The sequence below is a fragment of the Podarcis cretensis genome (assembly GCF_951804945.1).
Source record: "Podarcis cretensis genome assembly, chromosome: 2".
Taxonomy (NCBI): Eukaryota; Metazoa; Chordata; class Lepidosauria; order Squamata; family Lacertidae; genus Podarcis; species Podarcis cretensis.
In genome coordinates, this window is record NC_137171.1 from 106,669,442 (window position 1) to 106,691,956 (window position 22,515).

General features: G+C 46.2%; 1 protein-coding gene and 1 long non-coding RNA gene across 4 annotated transcripts in view; one reads left to right on the forward strand and one right to left on the reverse strand.

The window, feature by feature from the left end:
- Positions 1 to 22,515, forward strand: part of LOC307209225 — a 247,000-nt gene that overhangs the window by 73,283 nt on the left and 151,202 nt on the right. The window lies entirely within an intron of this gene.
- Positions 9,330 to 22,515, reverse strand: part of LOC307208838 (epidermal differentiation-specific protein-like) — a 73,551-nt gene continuing 60,365 nt past the window's right edge. Inside the window, exons 1-2 of one of the 3 annotated variants that reach the window (XM_079963834.1) lie at positions 19,920 to 20,186; positions 9,330 to 10,911 (exon numbers count right to left, since the gene is read on the reverse strand). In XM_079963834.1, coding sequence (XP_079819960.1) covers positions 9,733 to 10,869 — 1,137 coding nt within the window. In that variant the 5' untranslated portion in view covers positions 10,870 to 10,911; positions 19,920 to 20,186 and the 3' untranslated portion in view covers positions 9,330 to 9,732. Of the gene's footprint in view, positions 10,915 to 19,919; positions 20,187 to 22,515 lie in introns of those variants that run through there. The other 2 variants (XM_079963832.1, XM_079963833.1) reach the window with 2 other exon arrangements.

Below are 22,515 nucleotides of genomic sequence, written 5' to 3' on the forward strand. Positions count from 1 at the left end.
AATCCAAGGCTTAACTCACTATTTGACTTTGGGGCAAGCAGCTCTGGAGGGGGAAACAAAAAATGGAAGCTAATTTAATTTATAGTCCATTTTAACAGTATAACATTTCTGTATCTCACAACAGAATAGCAGGCCTAAAGCAGACTGCTGCTACAGAAATGCAGGGTCTATTTGATTTAGGACTGAACTTATTTATTTACTTTGATTCCTTGCCCTCCCTTCACCACAAGGTCCCAGGGCAGGTTAGAAGATAAAGATCAACACCACGTGAAAGAAAATAAGGCATCTGGTGAAACCACTTTTGATTGTTGTCTGGCTAGGACAGATTCCTTTTAAAAGCACCGAGGCTTCTGTTTTCTTCCAGTTGTTGCCCTGGTTTAGTTATTGTCCTTGCTGTGTCATACATACACTTAAGGGGGAATGCAGGTGGCACTGTGGTCTAAACCACTGAACCTCTTGAGATTGCCGACCACAAGGTTGGCGGTTTGAATCCAGCAATGGGGTGAGCTCCCATTGCTCTGTCCCAGCTCCTGCCAACCTAGCAGTTCGAAAGCACGCCAGTGCAAGTGGATAAATAGGTACTGCGATGGGAAGGTAAACAGCGTTTCTATGCACTCTAGCTTCCGTTATGGTGTCCCATTGCACCAGAAGCGACTTAGTCATGCTGGCCACATGACCTGGAAAGCTGTCTGTGGACAAACGCCGGCTCCCTCGGCCTGAAAGCGAGATGAGCACCGCAACCCCATAGTCGCCTTTGACTGGACTTAACCGTCCAGGGGTCCTTTACCTTTTCCTTTACATACACTTAGATTTTTGTTGATCATAAACCACTTTGAAAGTACTTTGAACTGACGGGAAGGGTTTTGAAATAACAGCACCACCCTGCTTTAATAATCACACAAATTATTATACTTGAAATAGTTTGCTGAGGCACCATGCAGATCATAGGATAAGTCAGGCTCAGCCCCAAAAGTACAAAATGGCTGAAAAATGGAAAGGGGAAGTTGCCACGAGCCCTCTGTTCCATCAGGATCTGGCATGGTTTGATGGCTGCGGATGGAAGAGGAAGAGGAGGAAGGAGAAGAAGAAGCAGGGCAGGGCAGCTTGAAGGTCCTTCTCCAGGAATAGAGGTCCTCCCCTTGTGACTCCAAATGTTGGAAAAAGAGGAGCAGATCCACCAGCACTCTCCATTGCCCCTCCTGAGAGCACAGAGGCTCTTTTGGGATGGGAGAGAACTTAGACCAGTCAATGGGAGGAGGCCAAGCAGGAGGCAGGTGCGGAGCTGGAGACAAGAGGGGCAGAGGCACAGTCTTGTCACACGGAGCCATGTGCCTCCTCCATAGGTGCAATTAGAGTGTAAGGAGAGCCCTGCCGGATCAGGCCCATCTAGTCCAGCATCCTGTTCTCACAGCGGCCAGCCAGGTGCCTCTAGGAAGCCCACAAGCAGGAGCCAAGAAGAAGAGTTTGGATTTGATATCCCGCTTTAACACTACCCGAAGGAGTCTCCAAGCGGCTAACAATCACCTTTCCCTTCCTTCCCCACAACAAACACACTGTGAGGTGAGTGAGGCTGAGAGACTTCAAAGTGTGACTAGCCCAAGGTCACCCAGTAGCTGCATGTGGAGGAACGGGGGCACGAACCCGGTTCACCAGATTACAAGTCCACCTCTCTTACACCACACTGGCTCCAAATGTTGGCTACCCCCAACTGTGATATCCTGCACCTGGCAGCCCTATATTGGGAAGTTTTTAATGTTTGACTTTTTGCTATGTTTTCATATATGCTGTAAACCGTGCAGAGTGGCTGGGAAAACGCAGCCAGATGGACTGGGTATAAACAATCAAATTATTATGATTATTACTATAGAGCAGTGCTTTTTTCTGGGGGGATGCAGGGGTATGCATACCCCTAAACATTTTATGATTTTTTTTACTTTTATCCCATTCCTGTATTTATTTCTGAACTATAAAAATTGTGATTTTCTTGAGTCAAAATGAGAGTACCCCTAAACATATTTTTAGGGGGGGGGAGCACTGCTATAGAGGCATACTGCTACCACCATTAGATGTACATAGATCATAACCTCACAGAGTGTTTGTTGTGGGGGAGGAAGGGAAAGGAGAATGTTAGTCGCTTTGAGACTCCTTCGGGTAGTGATAAAGCGGGATATCAAATCCAGACTCTTCAATAGCCATCGTAGCTAGAAGCCTTATACTCCACGAATGGGCCCAACCCTCTTCTAAAGCCATCCACGTTGGTGGCCGTCATCACATTACATGGGAGCAAATTAGTTTAACTGTGTGGTGTTTGGAGACCTCATTTTGTCTGCCATTCAGCTTCATTAGATGACTGGATGGCTTTCAAAGAAGACTAGGACAAATTCATGGAGGATCTGCTTGACCAGCACCGCCAGAGACATGCTGCCTCTGCGTACCTGGGAAACCCTGGTGGGGAGAGTGGCGGTGGCACTCAGGTCTTGCTTGTAGGCTCGCCGCACACATCCGGTCAGCCACAGTGCAAACAGGATGTTGCTTTAGAAGGGCCACTGGCCTGATCCAGTAGGCTGCTGTTCTTGTGACCTTAGCATTATAAGAGAGAAGGAGAAAAGGGAGATAAACCTCTCCCAAGCCACTTTCTCTACAATATTTTAAACCCCTCTATACGTCTCGGCTTACGCATGGCATCGTTAATATAATAATAATAATAATAATACATTTTTATTTATACCCCGCCCTCCCCGGCCAGAGCTGGGCTCAGGGTGGCTAATACCAGTAAAATTACAATAAAAACATAGTAGGGGGGGACAATTTAAAATACAGGTAAAAATACAATTAAAATGCAGCCTCATTTTAATAATAGCCCATAGATCAAAACCATAAGGGTCAGACTGAGTCCAAACCAAACCAAAGGCCAGGCGGAACAGCTCTCTCTTGCAGGCTCTGCGGAAAAATGTCAAGTCCCGCAGGGCCTTAGTCTCTTGTGACAGAGCGTTCCACCAAGTCAAGGCCAGTACTGAAAAGGCCCTGGCCCTAGTGGAGACCAATCTAACCACCTTGCGACCTGAGACCTCCAAAATGTTGTCACTTGTGGACCTTAAGGTCCTCCGCGGGGCATACCAGGAGAGGCGGTCCCGTAGGTACGTGGGTCCTAGGCTGCATAGGGCTTTAAAGGTCAAAACCAGCACCTTAAACCTGACCCTGTACTCCACCGGGAGCCAGTGCAGTTGGTAAAGCACTGGATGAATGTGATCCCGTGGCAAGGACCTCATAAGGAGCCTTGCTGCGGCATTCTGCACCCGCTGGAGTTTCTGGGTCAGCTTTCAGAACAATGTCTACCCCTGAGCAGTAGCAGCTCTCTGGAGTCTACAGCAGAGTTATTTTCCAGCACTTTGGTCTTGAGGCTCCACAAACTGAGCTTGGAACCTTTCCCTTTCAAGACCTGGGAGAACTAAGGCAGGTTTTCCGTCACATTCAAAAATGAACAATGCCGATTCTCATTCTCACACATCTTATACGGACACTACAACCATTAACTAATGGGTAGGGGGCAATGGGGATATCCTAGAGGGGACACTCCTTATAGTATTGTACACGAGGCCTAATAATAATATCAGGAGGTGGACTCATTCCTTTGCATGTGCAAATCCAGTCCTTTCACCGAATTTGATTCAGCAGTCCCTGCAAGAGTGGCATTGGGCTCCCAAGGCTGTAAACGTTTTTTTATTTTATTTGGGCCAAATGTCTGTGTCTTTTCCACAGAGTCATCAATGTCATGCCCTGCTGAGACCAAAGGGCTGTTTAATTTCATCAGGCAGGATTCTCCCCTCTCCTTGCAGAACATTTAACTAGGCCAAAGGTTACGACACGGCCAGGTCTCCGCCGGATCAATGATTGACAGCACTGAATCACCAAGTAGTGGTGACCTGACCCTTCCGAAGAGCAGAAAGGGGCTAACTTTCAGTTCCAGCGGCAACATCAAGAGACCCCATTAACTGCCTCCCTCCCCCATCGCAAGCTCAGTAGGTGGACCAAGGCCCACAGAGGGAGTTGGGCTCAAGTGCAGAGTTGCTCTCCTTAACACCTGAATGAACAGCAGAGACCTTTCCCCCTCTCTGGCAACTCTTATGTGTTATTCTGCCGTGCACCTGAAACTCACATGATGCAATCGCATGACAACCCCAGAGGGGTCATAGTTTAATACTAGCATGGTGCAAGCCAAGGGTCAACAGCGTGAGCAAGAAGAAACAGCGGGGACAACCGGGAGTCAGAGCAGTGAAGTGACTTGTATTTTCTCAATGCTGTTCTTGACAATGTCCTGAAGATGATCTGTAGAGCTGGAAGGAACCCCAAGGCTCAACTAGTCTTGATTCCCAGCAATGCAGGAATCGCAGCTAAAAGGATCCCTGGCAGATGGCCACCTAGCCTCTGTTGATAAACCTTCAATGAAGGTCCACCACCTTCCAAGGTAGTCTGTCCACGGCCACACAGCCTGTGCTGTAGCGTGGGCAAGGCTGGGAGAGCCATCACCCAGGGCACAGTCTGAGGATGTCACATTCTTCACAATGCCCTGACGCGTCACGAGCTGTTGCGTCCTTCTCACGTCGCCCTCTGGCTGGAGGGCACCATGAAGAAGAAGAAGAAGAGGAGTTTGGATTTGATATCCCGCTTTATCACTACCCTAAGGAGTCTCAAAGCGGCTAACATTCTCCTTTCCCTTCCTCCCCCACAACAAACACTCTGTGAGGGCTGAGAGACTTCAGAGAAGTGTGACTAGCCCAAGGTCACCCAGCAGCTGCATGTGGAGGAGCGGGGAAGCGAACCCGGTTCACCAGATTACAAGTCTACCACTCTTAACCATTACACCACACTGGCACTATCAGAAGGACGCAACAGCTCACAGTGCCCTGCGAGCCCTGCACAATTTTGGCGAGTCTCGCAAAGCAGCGCTGGGCTCTCAGGACCCCGCAAGGACGACCCTCAAAGCCGGGTCATGTCAGCCGGCCGGACTCCCCACTGGGCAGGTGACACAGCATGGCCCTGTTTAGGTCCAGTAGGCGGGGGTCGCTCCGGCGGTGCCCTCTGCCTCCACGGTGCACCCGTCCACCCCGGGTACCAATGGGGAACGCTCTGCCACTGCACACAGCTTTTACTGTCAGAAAGTTCAGGGTTGATTTAGCTTTCCCATTTGTAGTCTCTCTCTTTCTCAACCGGCTTTTAATCCCAGGCAGGACCCCTCCATGGTGAGAACTATCCATTTAATCCTACTGCGGTTTCCTGTTCTTGGATCTAGGTGCACTCATGATTCACTGTGCATCTTAAGGTCCTCTGTGCAATCCCGTGGGCTGGAAACTCTTTCTGACAAACTCAACAAACGGGGACACTTCTCGTTTTAGCAATCCTTCTCAGAAACCCCATACAATATCCTGTTCGTTTCCCAATTCTTGTGCCAGCCGCCCAATTACTTAAGCCTGTGTGGGATCAGAATTTTGAGTCATCTGCCTTTTGTCCCATTTGACGTTTGCACAACCAGGTGAGTGCAAAATTGGGGTGAGAATTAGCACAGTGAGGAGAGCAGGAAGCTCAGCACGGAGAGATGGGCCCAAGTGAGCACTTTTATATTGCCAGGAACAAAGAATCCTATGCACTCCAATATTCCTGAGATGAAAATAGGGGCATTTCTCACTAGCATTCCCCCCATTTTGTCGCCCCCCTACCGAAAAAGGTGAGTGCCACCACCACATGGGACACAGCACAATGCTTTCCACTGTCCTGAGAAAACCCCTTAATCCCAAGACTTCTGGGAAAAGATATATAATGAATTGAAAAAAAGTGTTGAAATATACATTTATTAAGAAACCAGAAGCCTTTCTACTTGGAATAATAGGTTTGGAGCTATCCCCAAAAGATGTCAGATTATTTTTGTATGCCACAACTGCAGCAAGAATCTTGTTAGCCAAAAACTGGAAGTCACAAGAAATACCAACAGTGGAGGAATGGCAGATGAAGATGATGGACTGTTTGGAGCTGGCCGACCTGACTGGAAGAATCCGCGAACAGAAAGAGGAGAGTACCAAGAAGAATGGAAGAAATTTAAGTACTATTTGGCTAGATATTCTAACATAATATAATTAGAACGACTTGTAAGTACTAAATTGGCCTAGGAATAAAATAGGTTGAATTGTATAACTTTATGGATTGAGAACATTATGAAAAGAAAGAAAGATGCTAATGGAATAAGTTAATTTTATTTGAAAGTGGACATTGGAAAACTACTAAAATGAGTTCTATGGAAACACAGTTAGGGGGGATTCGAGGAAGTCATTTAACAATGATATTTAAATTAGGATTTTAACAGTTAGGATATATGTTTGTTTGTTTATGTTTTTCTTTTGTGTCTATTATAAATCTGAAATATTAATTTAAAAAATTGAAAAGAAAAAGAAAAAAAGAAGACCCCCTAATCCCAATCTTATTTTATCGTTTGGTAGTTTTACAAAAAGAAAAAGACATACACATGCCAATAAATAAATTTTAGAAAGGGGCAAGATTAGATGCAGATGCACAAAGCACTTTTATTTTATTTTAAAACAAGACTCCTTGTGCTCCTCTCCCCCTGTCTTCCTGGAAAGCAGATAGCAGAGAAAAATCTCAGTTCTTTTTGACCAGGGGTGGCAAACCTGTGGTCTTCCAGCTACAGCTCCCATCAGCCCCAGACCAGCATAACCAATGGCGTGGGATCATGGGAGTTGTAGTCCAACACCATTGGGCGGGCCAGAAGTTGCTCAGTCCTGTTTCAGACCCATTGCTACCCAGCATGACAGTGAAGTTGTCTGTCCCAAGCAGATGCGTGGTCAAAGAAAGGCAGTCAGGACATTAAAAAACAAACAAACCAGAGAATCCTAGAATTGACAGGTGACCATGAAGAGTCTTCTGTAACCTGTGCTCACTTGCTCGAACCATTAGGATTTCGTTTTATTGCATTGGCCGAAATATTCTGAAATTTTAGAACAAGAAGGTGGTGAATTTAAATTACAAAGTTATGAGAAAATAAAGTCCAAGGTACGAGATTGGCTCCATTATTTTCAAATAATGGAGGCCTACAAACAAGAAAGGAAAATTGGTTTCCAGGTGGAGAAATCGAAACTAGAAACAGAACTGTTAGAACCCAATACTAAGAATTTATCAAGAATGTATAACTTGCTGTTGAAGTGGAATACATTAGATGAGACCGTCAAGTCTGCTATGGTTAAATGGGCGCAGGACATAGGTCATGACATTATGTTTGCTGACTGGGAGCAGTTATGGACCACAGGTATTAAATTTACGGCATGTAATGCCCTACGAGAAAACATTATGAAAATGATTTATAGGTGGTACATGACCCCAGTCAAGCTCGCGAAGATTTATCATTTGCCCAATAACAAATGTTGGAAATGTAAAGAGACTGAAGGTACCTTTTTCCACCTTTGGTGGACCTGCCCAAAGATTAAGGCCTTCTGGGAAATGATTTATAATGAAATTAAGAAAGTGCTTAAGTGCACCTTTAACAAGAAACCAGAGGCATTTCTCTTGGGTATGGTCGGCCAGTTGGTGCCGAAGAAGGATAAGAATTTCTTTTTGTACGCTACTACGGCAGCAAGGATCCTTCTAGCAAAGTATTGGAAGACACAAGAGCTACCCACGCTGGAGGAATGGCAGGCGAAAGTGATTGACTTTATGGGACTGGCAGAAATGACCGGCAGAATCCGCGACCAAGAGAAAGAGACTGTGGAAGAAGATTGGAAGAAATTTAAGATGTATCTTAAGAATTACTATAAAATTGAGGAGTGCTAAAATGCTGAGGGAAAAGAAGACGTAGAATTGCAGCGGAAAATCGTGTTTAATTTTTAGGGTGGAATTGAAAAAGAGAATGAATTTATTTTTAATTGGTTAAGAAGGGTTGCTGAATAATGGTTTAAAATTAAGGATGCAAAAAGGGAAAGGTATGGGGAAGTCCGGGAAAAGAGGGTTATGGAAATAAGGTTAAGAAAATATGAGTTTTTGTGTTTGTTTTTATGTTGTTTTTGTTTATGTTAAAAAAATTGGAAATTAATAAAAATTTATTAAAAAAAAAAAAGGATTTCGTTTTATTGCTTTCAATGCTGATGTGGTGCACCTTAAATGCTCCTGCTCTTCTCCTCTGGTGCAGCCAGACAACCTGGACGATATACAGTGGTACCTTGGTTCTCAAATGCCTTGGTCCTCAAACAACTTGGAATCCAAACACTGTAAACCCAGAAGGAAGTGTTCCAGCTTGCAAACTTTTTTCAGAAGCCAAATGTGCTCCGTTTTACGATACGATATCTTTATTGTCATTGTCCCATACAGAACAATGAAACTGAAAAATCTACATAAGACATTCAAAAACCCCTAAAAACTCTGAAACCCCATTTTAAAATGCAATATACTTTAGAGACTCCTTATGCTGCGTTTAGAAACAGAATTTGCATTTTGAGTGTTACGCTTCCGTTTTGAGTGCTACACTGAGGTCTGTCTGTTTTTGCTATTTATTTTGTGTTTTTGTTTTGCAGCTCTTTTTTGTTTTGTTATTGTGACTGTGTGGAACCCAGTTCAGCTACAGATTGATTGATTGTATGACTGCAGTACATTGTTTATTGCTTTCATTTTATGGATCAACGGTCTTGTCAGATAGTAAAATTCATGTTAAGTTGGTGTTTTAGGGGTTGTTTTTCAAAGTCTGGAATGGATTAATCCATTTTGCATTACTTTCTATGGGAAGGCGCGCCTTGGTTTTGGAACACTTTGGTTTTGGAACGGACTTCTGGAACAGATGAAGTTTGAGAACCAAGGCACCACTGTAGTCCATTTCTTTGGGTAGGTAAAGTCATTGGAAATTGTTTTATCCTGAGTCATTACTGCATCTAGCCCAGTATTACCCCTACAATGACTGGCAATAGCCCTCCAGAGCTTCAGCCGAAATCCTTGCCCAGCCCTGTTGTCTGGAAATGCCAGGAATTGAACCTGGGACCGTCTGCATCCAAAGCACGGGCTCTGTCTCCTGAGCTATGGCCCTTCTTCTTGGTCCTGCCACCTTTGACCTAGATAGCCTTGCTGCTATTCTACTGCTGCTATTCTAGGACTGGTACTGGAAAGCCCAGGATTAAAGAGATGCCTCAACTAATCTACCTCCAAGGTGGACCATTCCCTGACCATCTCCTGCCAGATAAGCATAAATATACTGGGAGATGTTTGTGGAGAGGCAGTTCAGTAGACTCATTCTTGGCTTTGTTATTGTCTGCTGGAACATCCTTGAGAGAAGACTTGAGTCGTTATTCGTTTATTCGTTTATTTACATTTTGTTAGTCAACCTCATGTGTTTTTCAGCGTGGAAGTTGCCCTCTGAACTACCATAGTAGCTCACTCCCATGCAATGCTATCTTCAACCCTTCTCTAAACCAACCCTACAATCCAGAAACCATCACCGTGCCCAACGATAACAGCCTAGCAGAGACGCAGAACCTGTGGCCACCCAGACGTTGCAGGTCTACAACTCCCATCATCCCCTGACCGCTGGTTATGCCAGCTGAGGATGAAAGTCTAGCCACACCTGGAGGCCACAGGTCCCACACCCTTGAAATAAGACTTTCCCCTTCACCCACAGAGTATGATATGGGAGTGGCCACCCCACTGAGGTCCTCGGATAACACCAAAAAAGCTCATTCAGGCAGGGGTTTAGGATCTCTCCCCAGATGTTCCTGGTTCAGGCTGAGCCTGGAAATGCCCCCTTGTTTCCACACGAGAAGGTTGGGTGAAGGCAGCATCCTGCACTGTTGAGGTAGGCTTCATGGTGTACCTGGTGCTGATGGTACGTCCAGACACACACCGGTACTCCGCATGCTCTTTCCTTTCCTTCCCATTCTGGCAGATGGTCAGCTCCACTGGCACCGAGGTGGTGGTCTCCTTCTTGACCACGTGGATCGTGAGCTGGGTGCAAGGAGGGATCTTGGCAGGCAACATAACCTCCACCTTCTCGCTGGTGGTGGTCGACTCGTGCTTCCCTTTCTCCACCGCCAAGACGTTGGCACCTCCCACGGTGACCTGGAAGGAGAAGCCAAGCTTGAGGGACGTGGTGTTGCTGAAGTGGAAGCTCTGGATGACGGTGGCGTTGTACTCCCGGCAAGTGTTGGCGGTGAACGCTTGTTCGTACTCGGTGCAATTGGTTCCCACAATCTCGTCGATCAGAACGTCCTTCTCATCCTCCACTTTCTTCTGGTCCCACAGGAGTTTGGCGGTGACGATGGGCCGGCCGGCCTGCAGGGGGCGCAAGTGGGACAAGCTGTCGTCAAAGTCAAGCTCCGTTTTGTAATCGTGGACACGCTCCCCAGGCCAGGCGATGTGGTACCACCCGCCCCGGTTCGGGTGCTTATACAGGAGCCAGGCGCCGCTCTGCACAATGTGGGAAGAGACCCGGTCATTGAAGTAGCCGTAGGTGAGGTTGGTTTCTTCCTTCACCACTTTCTTCTGTCCCTCATAGTTGGGGAGTTCGTAGAGGGTGATCTGGGGGTCGGAGAGATCGTAGTGGACCAGCCGGAGAGAGGAGATTTTGTTGCTCTTGTCGATCTCTTCATAATCCCCTTCCTCAAAAGCAAAGCCGTCCCCCTCAAATTTGGAGGCTTTGTAGGCGACCCAAGGCTGTCCTATCACCTTCAGGGAGGAGATGCAATCGCCAAAATCCAGGTCGTGAAGGTCAGGGATGTCGCAGGTGAACTCTTTGCTGAGCCCCTGAAAATTGGCCTTGTCGTACACAATTATCTTGTTCACGCTGGGCTGTCTGGCAGACATCGCAACCTCTGCAGGAGCGTCTCCCATGGCAAATGGGAGTCAGAAATGGTGGTGTTGCCCAAGTCTCCACTGCTAGAAGGGAAAGTGGAAATATTTACTTTCTTGGTTCAATTGTACCAATTGCACATGGAAACAAAGACCTTCGCATGCATCTGCACGGGGCAACTTTTCTCCCTCTTCCTCCAAATCCTTCTAAAAATAATAATCTTATGTTTTTGGTGAAAATAGAGCCACATTTACGCCATACATTGAAAGCATTATGATACTACTTTAAACCCTAGTGGCTTCCCCCAAAGAATTCTGGGAGCTGTGGTTTGTTAAAGTTGTTAGGAGATCCCTATTCCCCTCACAAGTCGCGGGGAGTTCCTTGTGAAAAGAAGAGGAGTGCTAAACTACTCTGTGAGGGGAATAGGGATCTCCTAACAACTTTCAGTACCTTTAACAAACTACAGCTCCCAGAATGCTTTGGGGGAAGCCACAAGTGTTTAAAGTAGTATCATAATGCTTTCAATGTATGGCATGAATGTGGCCTTGGTCCTCACCCCTAACTAAAATACAGTGGTACCTTGGGTTAAGTACTTAATTCGTTCCGGAGGTCCGTTCTTAACCTGAAACTGTTCTTAACCTGAAGCACCACTTTAGCTAATGGGGCCTCCACTCCAGCTGCCGCTGTGGCACCGCCGGAGCACGATTTCCATTCTCATCCTGAAGCAAAGTTCTTAACCTGAGGTAATATTTCTGGGTTAGCGGAGTCTGTAACCTGAAGCGTATGTAACCTGAAGCGTATGTAACCCAAGGTACCACTGTACACCCGTTTGTAACTGAAATGTACAAAAGTGCAAAAGCCCTCATCTGTTGTTACCTTTGCCACCATTCCCACCCAACCGTCATTGTCTTTTTCCGTTGTCAGTAGACAGACAGGATTAAGATATTTTACGGTGCAGCAGCATCTAGGCCACATTGTACCATAAACTGAGATTACATTTCAAACTGTCCTCTCCGTTCAGTACATGCATCAAACTTTCTTCTGTCAACATACCAGATCCAAACAGTTTCCATGGACTTAAAAGAGACCAGCCAAGATGACACACAAATTAACATATCATTGAAGTGAAGCTAATAGTATTGATGGGAGAGAAATTTTATTAAGTTCTCATACAAAGGCAAATCTACCTAATACACAAATCAAAACACACACATCCTCTGAAAATTCACACTTCTCTGAATGCTAAAGTGTGCATTGAAATGCATATATTAGTGAAATAACATGCAAAAATGCATTGTATTAGGGAACATTTTGGAAGTCCCAGGTCACAAGGTGGTTAGATTGGTCTCAACTAGGGCCAGGGCCTTTTCAGTACTGGCCCCAACTTGGTGGAATGCTCTGTCACAAGAAACTAGGGCCCTGCGGGACTTGACATCTTTCCGCAGGGCCTGCAAGACAGAGTTGTTCCGCCTGGCCTTTGGTTTGGACTCAGTCTGACCCTTATGTTTCCCTCCCCTTATGGTTTTGATCTATGGGCTACTTTTAAAATGAAGCTGCATTTTAAATTGCATTTTAACCTGTATTTTAAATTGGGTTTTTTTCCTATAATGTTTTTACTGTAATTTTACTGGTGTTAGCCGCCCTGAGCCTGGCTCTGGCTGAGGAGGGCAGGGTATAAATAAAATTCATTATTGTTGTTGTTGTTGTTGTTGTTGTTTGGCCGGGGAAGGTGGGGTATAAATAAATTTTGTTGTTGCTGTTGTTGTTAACATTGCAAAAATATGTATATTATGAGAAAATTATACTAATATGCTGGCGAATGTCCATGTTGGCTTAAGAATAAATATATAAATAAATAAATCACAAACTCGAGGAAACAGGAAACTTAGAGAAACTGAAATGGTCAGTTTCACCCATTCCTAGCCCACAAATGCTGATCGGATGGCTCAACGCACAGAAATAATAAAGTAATTATTTTTTTAAATGTGGATGCTAAAGAAATGCTGGTTTCACAGCTAAGAGCAGTTGGGCCTTCCCTTTAGCAGAGCTGGCCAGGATGGGCCCTGCGTCCAATTATTGGGACCAAATCAAGGTGTGTGTAGAAAGTGGAGAGAGACACGTTTTCTCTCCTACTTTCCTAATGCTAGAACTTTTTTTGCTATCTAATGAAGCTTTGTGCCACCTCATGAAACATTGGAAGTTTCAGGACAGACCTCTGTATTCACTCCCGCAATGGCTCTGTTTTCCATCCACATCTGGAGGCAACGCACCTTTGAAAACCAGCAATTTTGCCTGCAGGAATAGTGCTGTCGCACTCATGATCTGCTTACAAGCTTCTTGTGGACAAGGGTGAGAACAGGAAGGTGGGCTTGACAGGCCAGTGGTACCTCTGGTTACGTACTTAATTCGTTCCGGAGGTCCGTTCTTAACCCGAAACTGTTCTTAACCTGAAGCACCACTTTAGCTAATGGGGCCTCCCGCTGCCGCCACGCTGCCGGAGCACGATTTCTGTTCTTATCCTGAAGCAAAGTTGTTAACCCGAGGTAATATTTCTGGGTTAGCGGAGTCTGTAACCTGAAGTGTATGTAACCTGAAGCATATGTGTCAGAGCTGCCCAAGGTCCCAGCTCACAGAGGACCAACGCCAGGTCGTGGTTATATACAAAAGTCTTTATTGAAGTTCAGTTTCCATTCCAAAGCCGTAGCACGCAGCTCTACGTCTTAAACCCTAGACCGCCGAAGCTCCGTCTGAGTCTCCTCCCCCTAGACACCAGTTTAAGACTCTAGCCTTACTCCACCTCTTCCGTTGTTCTTTCCTCCTCTGGGTCCGTCTGCCCGCCGGGGTGTTGCCCTTTCTGGACTCTTCTGATGCTGAAGAGTCCCCGGATTCTTCCCCCTGCCTCCGGCGTGCTTTAGGACCTGGCTCCCAATCCGAGCTCCCTGCTGTCCCGCGCGCCTGTACATTTGAACTTGGCGCGCGCGCCCACCCGGCCACCTTCCTCCTGACCGTTACACTGCTCCTGTCACTGCTTCCCCCTTCGGGGGGGCCAGCTGGATCTGACTTCCCCTCCGTTCCCTCACTCAGCGATGGAGGCGTGGTCAGCCCTGACTCATCTTCTCTCCCCACTGGAGGGGAAGCCTGCCCTGACACATGGGACTCTTCCCCCCCGCTATGCTCTGGTGGGGAAACTGGTCCCGATCTCCAGCTGCTGCTTTGGGAGTCGCTGCTGGCCCCTAGCTTCTGGTGCGTCCCTCCCGGGACCCCCCTTGCCCTGGCCATCGGAGCCCCCTTCTGTGAATCTTCCGATTTGCTGGAGAGGCTCATGGAATCTCTCGGGCCACTGTCATCTTCCCCTACGCTGCCCTCAGATTCTTCCCCTTCGCTCTCCATCTCCCCTCTTCCCTGTGCTTCTGCTCCTGAGCCCCTGACAATATGTAACCCGAGGTACCACTGTATTAAAATACAATAACCTATTAAACATTAAAAGCTTCCCTAAACAGGGCTGTGAAGCAGAAGCTCGGTACGTCGGGTTACATATGCTTCAGGTTACAGACTCCGCTAACCCAGAAATAGTACCTCAGGTTAAGAACTTTGCTTCAGGATAAGAACACAAATTGTGCTCTGGCAGCGTGGCGGCAGCGGGAGGCCCCATTAGCTGAAGTGGTGCTTCAGGTTAAGAACAGTTTGGGGTTAAGAACGGACCTCCAGAATGAATTAAGTTCTTAACCCGAGGTACCACTGTATTCTGTTCTTATGCTATGCTGCTTTTTAAAAAATCTGAATTACTGAGCTGTCAAGCAAGCAGCAGCTTGCGGCGCAGGCAAGGAGAAACTTTTGTGCTATAATGATCAGGTAGGGTTGCTCTGTTTTAAAAAGTAAAGACCAGAACACCCTGAAAGTTGTTGTTTTCCCCCCCTAAAAGAAACCACAAAAATTGTTGAGCCAAAAAAAGAGAAGATTTTTTGATTGACCTGCCTCAGATCTGGATGTCAATGTCTGGGACAATCCAGACGTCTGGCAGCTCCATGATTAAGACTACTGAGCATGGGAGGGAAAGGGTAGTCAAGTAATGACTAGCAAATTGTTCAAAATTGCCTCTTGAGGGGATTGCATAGGAGTCAGGAAGGAGGTAAAGGCATACTAGCTGTTGCAAACGGCTCACTATCACCTTCTTGAGAGTTTCCTGGAACATCTGGTTGGCCATTTTGTGGAGACCAAAAAGGCTGCGCTCGGTACACACTCTTGGCTGTTCTTCCCATTTTCTAAAAGGATCCTGTCTGCTATAACCCTGTAGCAATGATGTAGCTGAATACATTTCACCAGAGAGGAAGGTGATCTGAGCCTTGTGACAGATGTGAACCCGTTCCCCCTGTATTGCAATGCTTGGATTGAAACAGTCTGGATATCTTCTGCGTTGCCACTTTGGCTGCAGCACACAGCACACTTCTGAAGCACCTTTAAATCTCTCCCCTCCCAGAAAGGAATAATGGGAACTGTAGCTTACTCTTGGTGCAGAACTACAGTTCCCAGCACCCTTAAAGGTAAAGGTATAGGGACATCTTACCATTAGGTCCAGTCGTGGCCGACTCTGGGGTTGCGGCGCTCATCTCGCTTTATTGGGTGAGGGAGCCGGCGTACAGCTTCCGGTCATGTGGCCAGCATGACTAAGCTGCTTCTGGCGAACCAGAGCAGCGCACGGAAACGCCGTTTACCTTCCCGCCAGAGTGGTACCTATTTATCTACTTGCACTTTGACGTGGTTTCAAACTGCTAAGTGGGCAGGAGCAGGGACCGAGCAACGGGAGCTCACCCCGTCGCGGGGATTTGAACCGCTGACCTTCTGATCGGCAAGTCCTAGGCTCTGTGGTTTAACCCACAGCGCCACCTGCGTCCCTTAGCAAACTATAATTCCCATGATTCTTTGGGGCCGGCGCTGCTTTAAATGTATGTTGTTTGCAAAGCCATGTAGATTTACAACCCAATGAGCTTAGGGCTCCAAGGAAGAAACCAGCCTACTCCTTCGCAGATATTGAAGGCTCAATGTATCAGAGCCAGTTTCACCTATTACATTACCCATGTTGACTGTGCAGCACCCCTGAACTCAGGACTCCAGTTAATTTCTAGGTGGAAAGAAGTGAGGCCAAATGCCATCCCCACCTCTTGCTTTGGGCAAACAGATGCAAATGCAGAACCCAATTTATTTGACCCCTTATAAGTTTTGGAAAATGTAAGCACCGGGTGTGGGAGAACATGGGTATGTCACAGGAAGCAGAAATTGGGATATGATCACGGTAGTGAAGCATTCAGACAACCATGTCTCCCTTGATTCAGAGGACTATAACAGAACTACAGTCGTACCTTTGGTTTTCAAACAGCTTACTTCTTCAACGTTTTGGCTCCTGAACGCTGCGAACCCGGAAGTGACTGTTCCGGTTTGCGAACTATTTTTGGAAGCCGAACATCCGACAGGGCTTCTGCAGTTTCTGATTGGGGCTGCAGGAGCTTCCTGCAGCCAATCAGAAGCCATGCTTTGGTTTCCAAACGTTTTGGAAGTGGAACGGACTTCCGGAATGGATTCCGTTCGACTTCTAAGGTACAACTATACTCCCCCCCACAAGCCACTACACACCAAAAAATGTATCATATTTATCCATAGCCTTTTAACAAATTTGTTGTGGCATTTTTGTGTGCATGGAACAGAGCCTTTTTGAAGTACAGTGGTACCTCGGGTTACATACGCTTCAGGTTACATATGCTTCGGGTTACAGACTCCGCTAACCCAGAAATAGCGCTTCAGGTTAAGAACTTTGCTTCAGGATAAGAACAGAAATCAGGCTCCAGCGGTGCAGCGGCAGCAGGAGGCCCCATTAGCTAAAGTGGTGCTTCAGGTTAAGAACAGTTTCAGGTTAAGAACGGACCTCTGGAACGAATTAAGTACTTAACCTGAGGTACCAGTGTAAACAATATAAGTGATGCACAATACTCCTAGGACTCATTCACACAACCGCAGAAAATGCAGGTTACGTGGCTGCACAGGTAAACCCAACTCAACCTCATGCTGAGCACATGCCCCAAACAATATTTACTGCACCGATGCTCTTGGCTGCTTTCCACTGACTCAGGAAATGTGTGTTAGGTTTCGAGCCAGATAAGTTCATGAGCAATGACCTGACTCCTGACTCCTTCCCTGGATGAGCAGCAGATTCCTCACCCTGCTTGAGTTTCCAACATGCCAATTTGGGCGTGTGAGTAAACCAAGCCATCTTCTTGGCACTACCCACCTTGGCTGGTTCTCACCTGAGGGCGCCAAGAAAGCCTGGCGAGGCAACTTATGGTAGTTTCAAACAGGTCATCAAGTAATAAACCTAATGACTGCAGAATTAGTATGGCCCAAACTCCCATTTGGTTCCCTGTCCCAGAGGCTCAGAGTCAAAGCATGAGGCAGGCAATGAGTTTGTAAAACAGCAGAAAGGAAGACCAAGCTGAATCTACTAAGTGCTCCCACCACCAGACAACTAATTCTTCCTCTCCCATCAGGGATCGAACACTCTATTATCGTGTTTTAATTGTTGTAATAACAACAATAACAACACTGGTTCTCTCGGTTTTCCATTTTCCCAATATCAATTTCAGTTTTCCACATTCCAGCAGCAAGTTTGCAATTAAGAAAAATAACCTTCTTGAAAATCCATCAGTGTTTTAGATCGAATTTCTCCCAGTACACACATTTAGGGGTAGCTTTGACTAATGTAACACATTCTGGCAAGCGATTTTCATGAACATAATCATTTTCATGCAGGACTTCCCCTAATATTTTTTTTTTTTTGGGGGGGGGAGGTAAACATTGGTTGGATGAGTGCATTGCAAAATTCAGATACATGCAAATTTCAAAAGGATGATTAAGTTTCAGTTCAAACCTCAAATGCAGATTTGATAGATTCACCTTTGAATATGAACTGAGTTGAGTTTCTCCTCCATCCCTACTTCCAATATACTATCTGAAATTATAGTTGTGTGTGGGGTGTGTGTGGACCAATTCTTTTCCCACTCTCTCCCTCTTCCTTTGATTTTCAGGTACCTACAGAACATTGCAGAGAGCTTCTCAATGAGGTGGCAGTGAACTATAGCTGGTTCGGTTAATTTCTCTGCAGGACTGGGCAAAAGGCAAAGAGCAAGATTTTTTTTATTTAAAAAAATGTTTTAAAAAATACTTCCTGCATTTAACAAAGGCTCAAGATACTGGTTTCCTCAGCTTCTTTCACTAATATGATACACAAACATAATCACTCCCTCTATTACCAAACTCAGGGTGGGTGCCGACAAAACTGTAACTAAAATAGCACCACCAAGAAGCAGAAGGGTGGTATAAGGACGCTCAGAGGAACCCGAAGTTTGCATCATCATCATCATTATTATTATTATTATTATTATTATTATTATTATTATTATTATTATTATAAATTGGGACGGGTGAGGACCAAGCTTGCTCAGGAGTCATGGTTAAAGTAAAATGTCTGTTTGCGGGATCACAAGTTCATCGAGGACTGGGGAAAATTTACATAATATCTGAAAAGTATATGTGATGAACAAACAACGCTAGTGGGATTTAAATAAGTTTTGTGAAAGTTAGAGGAGTATTGTTAAAAAGGAATAGGATAGTAAGGGTATACTAAAAGGCAATATTAAATTTAAGAATGCGTAAAGTATGTAAAAATATGTATGATTTGCAGAGAATCTGATGGAAGTCTAAAAAGTTGAAATTTGTGAAAAAAATTTGATATGGTGAAATTGTATAATGGAAAATTTAATAAAAATTATTATAAAAAAAATAAAGTAAAATGTCTGTTTGCACACCGTGCTTGTAAATTGTAAACAATGCTGAAAACCCTAATAAGCTATAGATATCAAAAACAGAAAATGGGGGTGGGGTGTGTGAAACATTCCACCCTAGAGAACGGCATAGCTGGCTGGCGGAACCCCAAACAGAGCATTCCTGTTAGGTGAGGCTACCCTGCAACATTTTGTTGCAGATCCCACTCATATGTCCTGTTTTTAGGACTTATATCTCTGTGCTGTTCTCCCTTTCTTCTGCGGTACACGTTGCCCAAGTGTTCCGAATGCTGTGAAAGCTGAAAACCAGATCTACATCAAGGAGAACATTTCCGCACATGTTAAAAGTGTGCAAGTTGACACAGAACAGCGATTCAGCCCATCACCTACGAACTAGAAGCCGCTGTTCCAAATCTCAGCAGCAATCTTAATGTGGGAGGGGGCATGCAGAAATTGGCATTTCAGTTCTTTCACCCAGCGCTCAAAGCATAGCTGTCAGTCAACCTTCCCTTTTTTTTCAGGAAATCCCCTTATTCCAGCGCCATTTCCCACTGCTTCCCGCTGCTATTCCGGATTGTTAGATATCCCATAGACTATCCCCGGGACAGGTGAGGCTGCTGACCCCTTATTTTCAAATCTGAAAGTTGACAGCTATAGCTCAAAGACTGAATCGAGATAACTCTAATATTGTACTCCATGAATCAGAGAAAAAAATAAGAAAATGCAAATGGCTGGGTAAATTTGGATGGATTTTTCGGTTCCTTTGCTGCGGGGTAAGCAATCCTGCGTGAAAATCACCAGGCTGAATTAGCCAGACTGTTAGCAACCCACCTGTGGGACGCGGGTGGCGCTGTGGGTTAAACCACAGAGCCTAGGACTTGCCGATCAGAAGGTCAGCGGTTCAAATCCCCGCAACGGGGTGAACTCCCGGTGCTCGGTCCCTGCTCCTGCCAACCTAGCAGTTTGAAAGCACGTCAAAGTGCAAGTAGATAAATAGCTACCACTCTGGTGGGAAGGTAAACGGCATTTCCGTGCGCTGCTCTGGTTCGCCAGAAGCGGCTTAGTCATGCTGGCCACATGACCCGGAAGCTGTACGCCGGCTCCCTCGGCCAATAAAGTGAGATGAGCGCCGCAACCCCAGAGTCGGCCACGACTGGACCTAATGGTCAGGGGTCCCTTTACCTTTAGCAACCCACCACAAAGTTCGCAGGACACGCTCTCCCCACCCTTAAACCCCATTTTAGGTAGGTGGCATGGCTTACCCGAGACGACTGGCATCGACAGCTTTGTGTCTTAAAAAACAACCGTCCCAGCACAAGAAGTGTTTATATCCCCGTGTTACAAACACACCCCTTTTAAATTGGGCGTTGAAGGCTGGGCTTTGATCTTGTCAGGACCTGAAGAGCAAAACTACAGGTTTTATCTGCCTCACGCCAACAGCAGACACATCCCACACATCTCGGGGAGCCAGATTCTCCCTCGCCCTGGGCGTGCAACAATCGTGTCACACAAACGCTTGGCCACTTCCTTAGCAGGGCGACTACCACAGATTGCAGTAGGCTTGGCTTGTGATCTCGGCCAACTTTTCCACCCCTCCGACCGGACGCTACCCCAGCGAAGGCTCTAGGGACAACTCCCTGTGCTTCATCAACCTGTGTGCAACCACAGATGATTAAGAACAGGTTGAATCAGTCTCAGAAGCTTGTGCAACTCCAAGTCAATCGCTGCAGCTGTTTCCAGGTGTTCTTGCAACACCGCCAGTTAATTCCCTTCACACCCTTGGGAAGGTTTACCACTGCAACTTTGAAGGAAGCAGGAAAGGCTTCACGCAGACTTCCAGGATGCAAGAGACCAAACTTGCTAGCCCAGAGTTTGGTCAGAGCAGATCAAGCCTTCCCGTGCTATGAATTACAGTGTGACATGGCGCTTAGTGTGTCAGGCAAGGGACTGGGAGACCTGGGATCCAATCCTTACTCGGGCACAAAGTTCACCAGGTGACCTTGACCCAACCACCAAGCCTCAACCCAACCTCCATTTCTTGGTCTCATTCAAACTCAATGCAAGGGTGTTCCTCAGCTGCAAAGCAACCCTTAAACTCATGCACCCACAGCCTTGATATGGTGGCGGTAGGTACACATGCAGCACCAGAAAATTCAGTGCTGGATTTACGTTGAAGTTAAACAAGCTATAGCTTAGGACCCCACTCTCTTAAGGGCCCCCCAAAAAATTAAAGGGAAAAAAAAGCTGAGTGTACATTTCCAAAATATAACAAATTAAATGAAACCTACACACAGCAAGTGTTTTGTGTTGTGTAGGCTCCTATAATGTAAGTAATGCTAGCCTGCTCCCTAAAATATCACTGGTTTGCTCATTTCTATATATAGTGTGCCTACATTCTGCATGTGCAAATGGCTTTAGATACCTACTAGGTCCATAAATGACCATATAGCATATATTCAACACAAAAAACAGCGACACGTTGTTGTTGACAAAGGACAGGGCCTCATCAAACCTAAATCCGGCCCTGCCAGAAATGCAAAGCTCCGCGATTGATCAACTGCACAAAAGAACGAAAGACAAGATTTGCTTCTTTTTTCTTATAAAAAGTTTATTTAATCCCGGAAAGGGGCTTGGTAGATGATGGAGCCCACGATGGGCGAGGCACTGTGTTATGTGGTTGCACAAATGTGCACGGGAGGCAGTAACAAAATTCACACACACAAAAAAAATCCAGAGATATGGAAATCAAATCCTGAACTGGCATATAAATAATTCTTCAGCAACATTGCTCAGAGGTAGCAGGCTCAGAAAGCGATGCTGGCATTTCCCCAGGCTGGAATCTGTCAGCTCCCATCTCCCTTGGCTAGCACTCTGCTTGTGTCAGTATGCCCTTCAGGAAGGCAGTATTAGAAACCGTTGCAAGGCTGGCTCAACTCACCAGTTGGGTCTCGTGCTGGTGTGGCTGCAGAGGTCTACACAGGCACCTACTGGCTCGCCCCTGAGGGATGTATGCTTGAGCATGGCAAGGGAAGCATCGTCCTTAGTGTGTGTGTGAGGGGGGAATAGTCTCGTTGCCACACTGAGCCCTGGAAACACCTGCAAAAAGTTTCTTCACTGCTTCCCAGAGATCTTCAGGATAGTGGGTTGAGCTCTTGCTCTCCTTTCCAATGTAAGAACTGGGAAAAGGAAGCTACCCCTGGATCTTGAACACGGCGTGGCATCATGCAAGACCCTTGTCCCTTTCATACTGCGGAGGGGCAGGTTTGTGACCAGCACGCAATAGGTTTGCTTCTTAAGGCTGGCCGTGATTTGTGGATACCTGGCTAACGAGGACATAACTGGATGAGCATCCAGGGCCACTTCGCACCGTGTGTTTAAAGCACTATGATACAACCATGGCTTCCCCCTGAAAGAATTATGGGAGCAGCAGTTTAAGGGGTGCCGAGAGTTGTTAAGAAACCACTAGTCCCTTCACAGCGATTAAATCCCTCTTCATAGGAAACTCTGGGAACTGTAGGAAACTCTGGGAACTCTCAGCACCCTTAAACTGCAGCTCACAGGATTCTCTGGAAAAAGCCACAAATGTTTAAAAGTATATCACGGTGCTGGAAATGCACAGTGTGAATTTGGCCTAAGTCAATTCGCCATTGTCAGATTTAGTGGCCCCTGGCGCTAATATTTTCCTCTCCTCATGTGATTTGGCATAAATAAATTCTACAGGGATCGGAGGAGACTCGGGCTAAGAGAAGGGCGTTGATCCGCCACTCAGGCTTGAATTGCCAGAGGTTGGGCCCAACTAGCTATCCTTAAAAATACATATCCCAGATCCTCTCTGGGGCCAATGCAAGGAGCTGACCA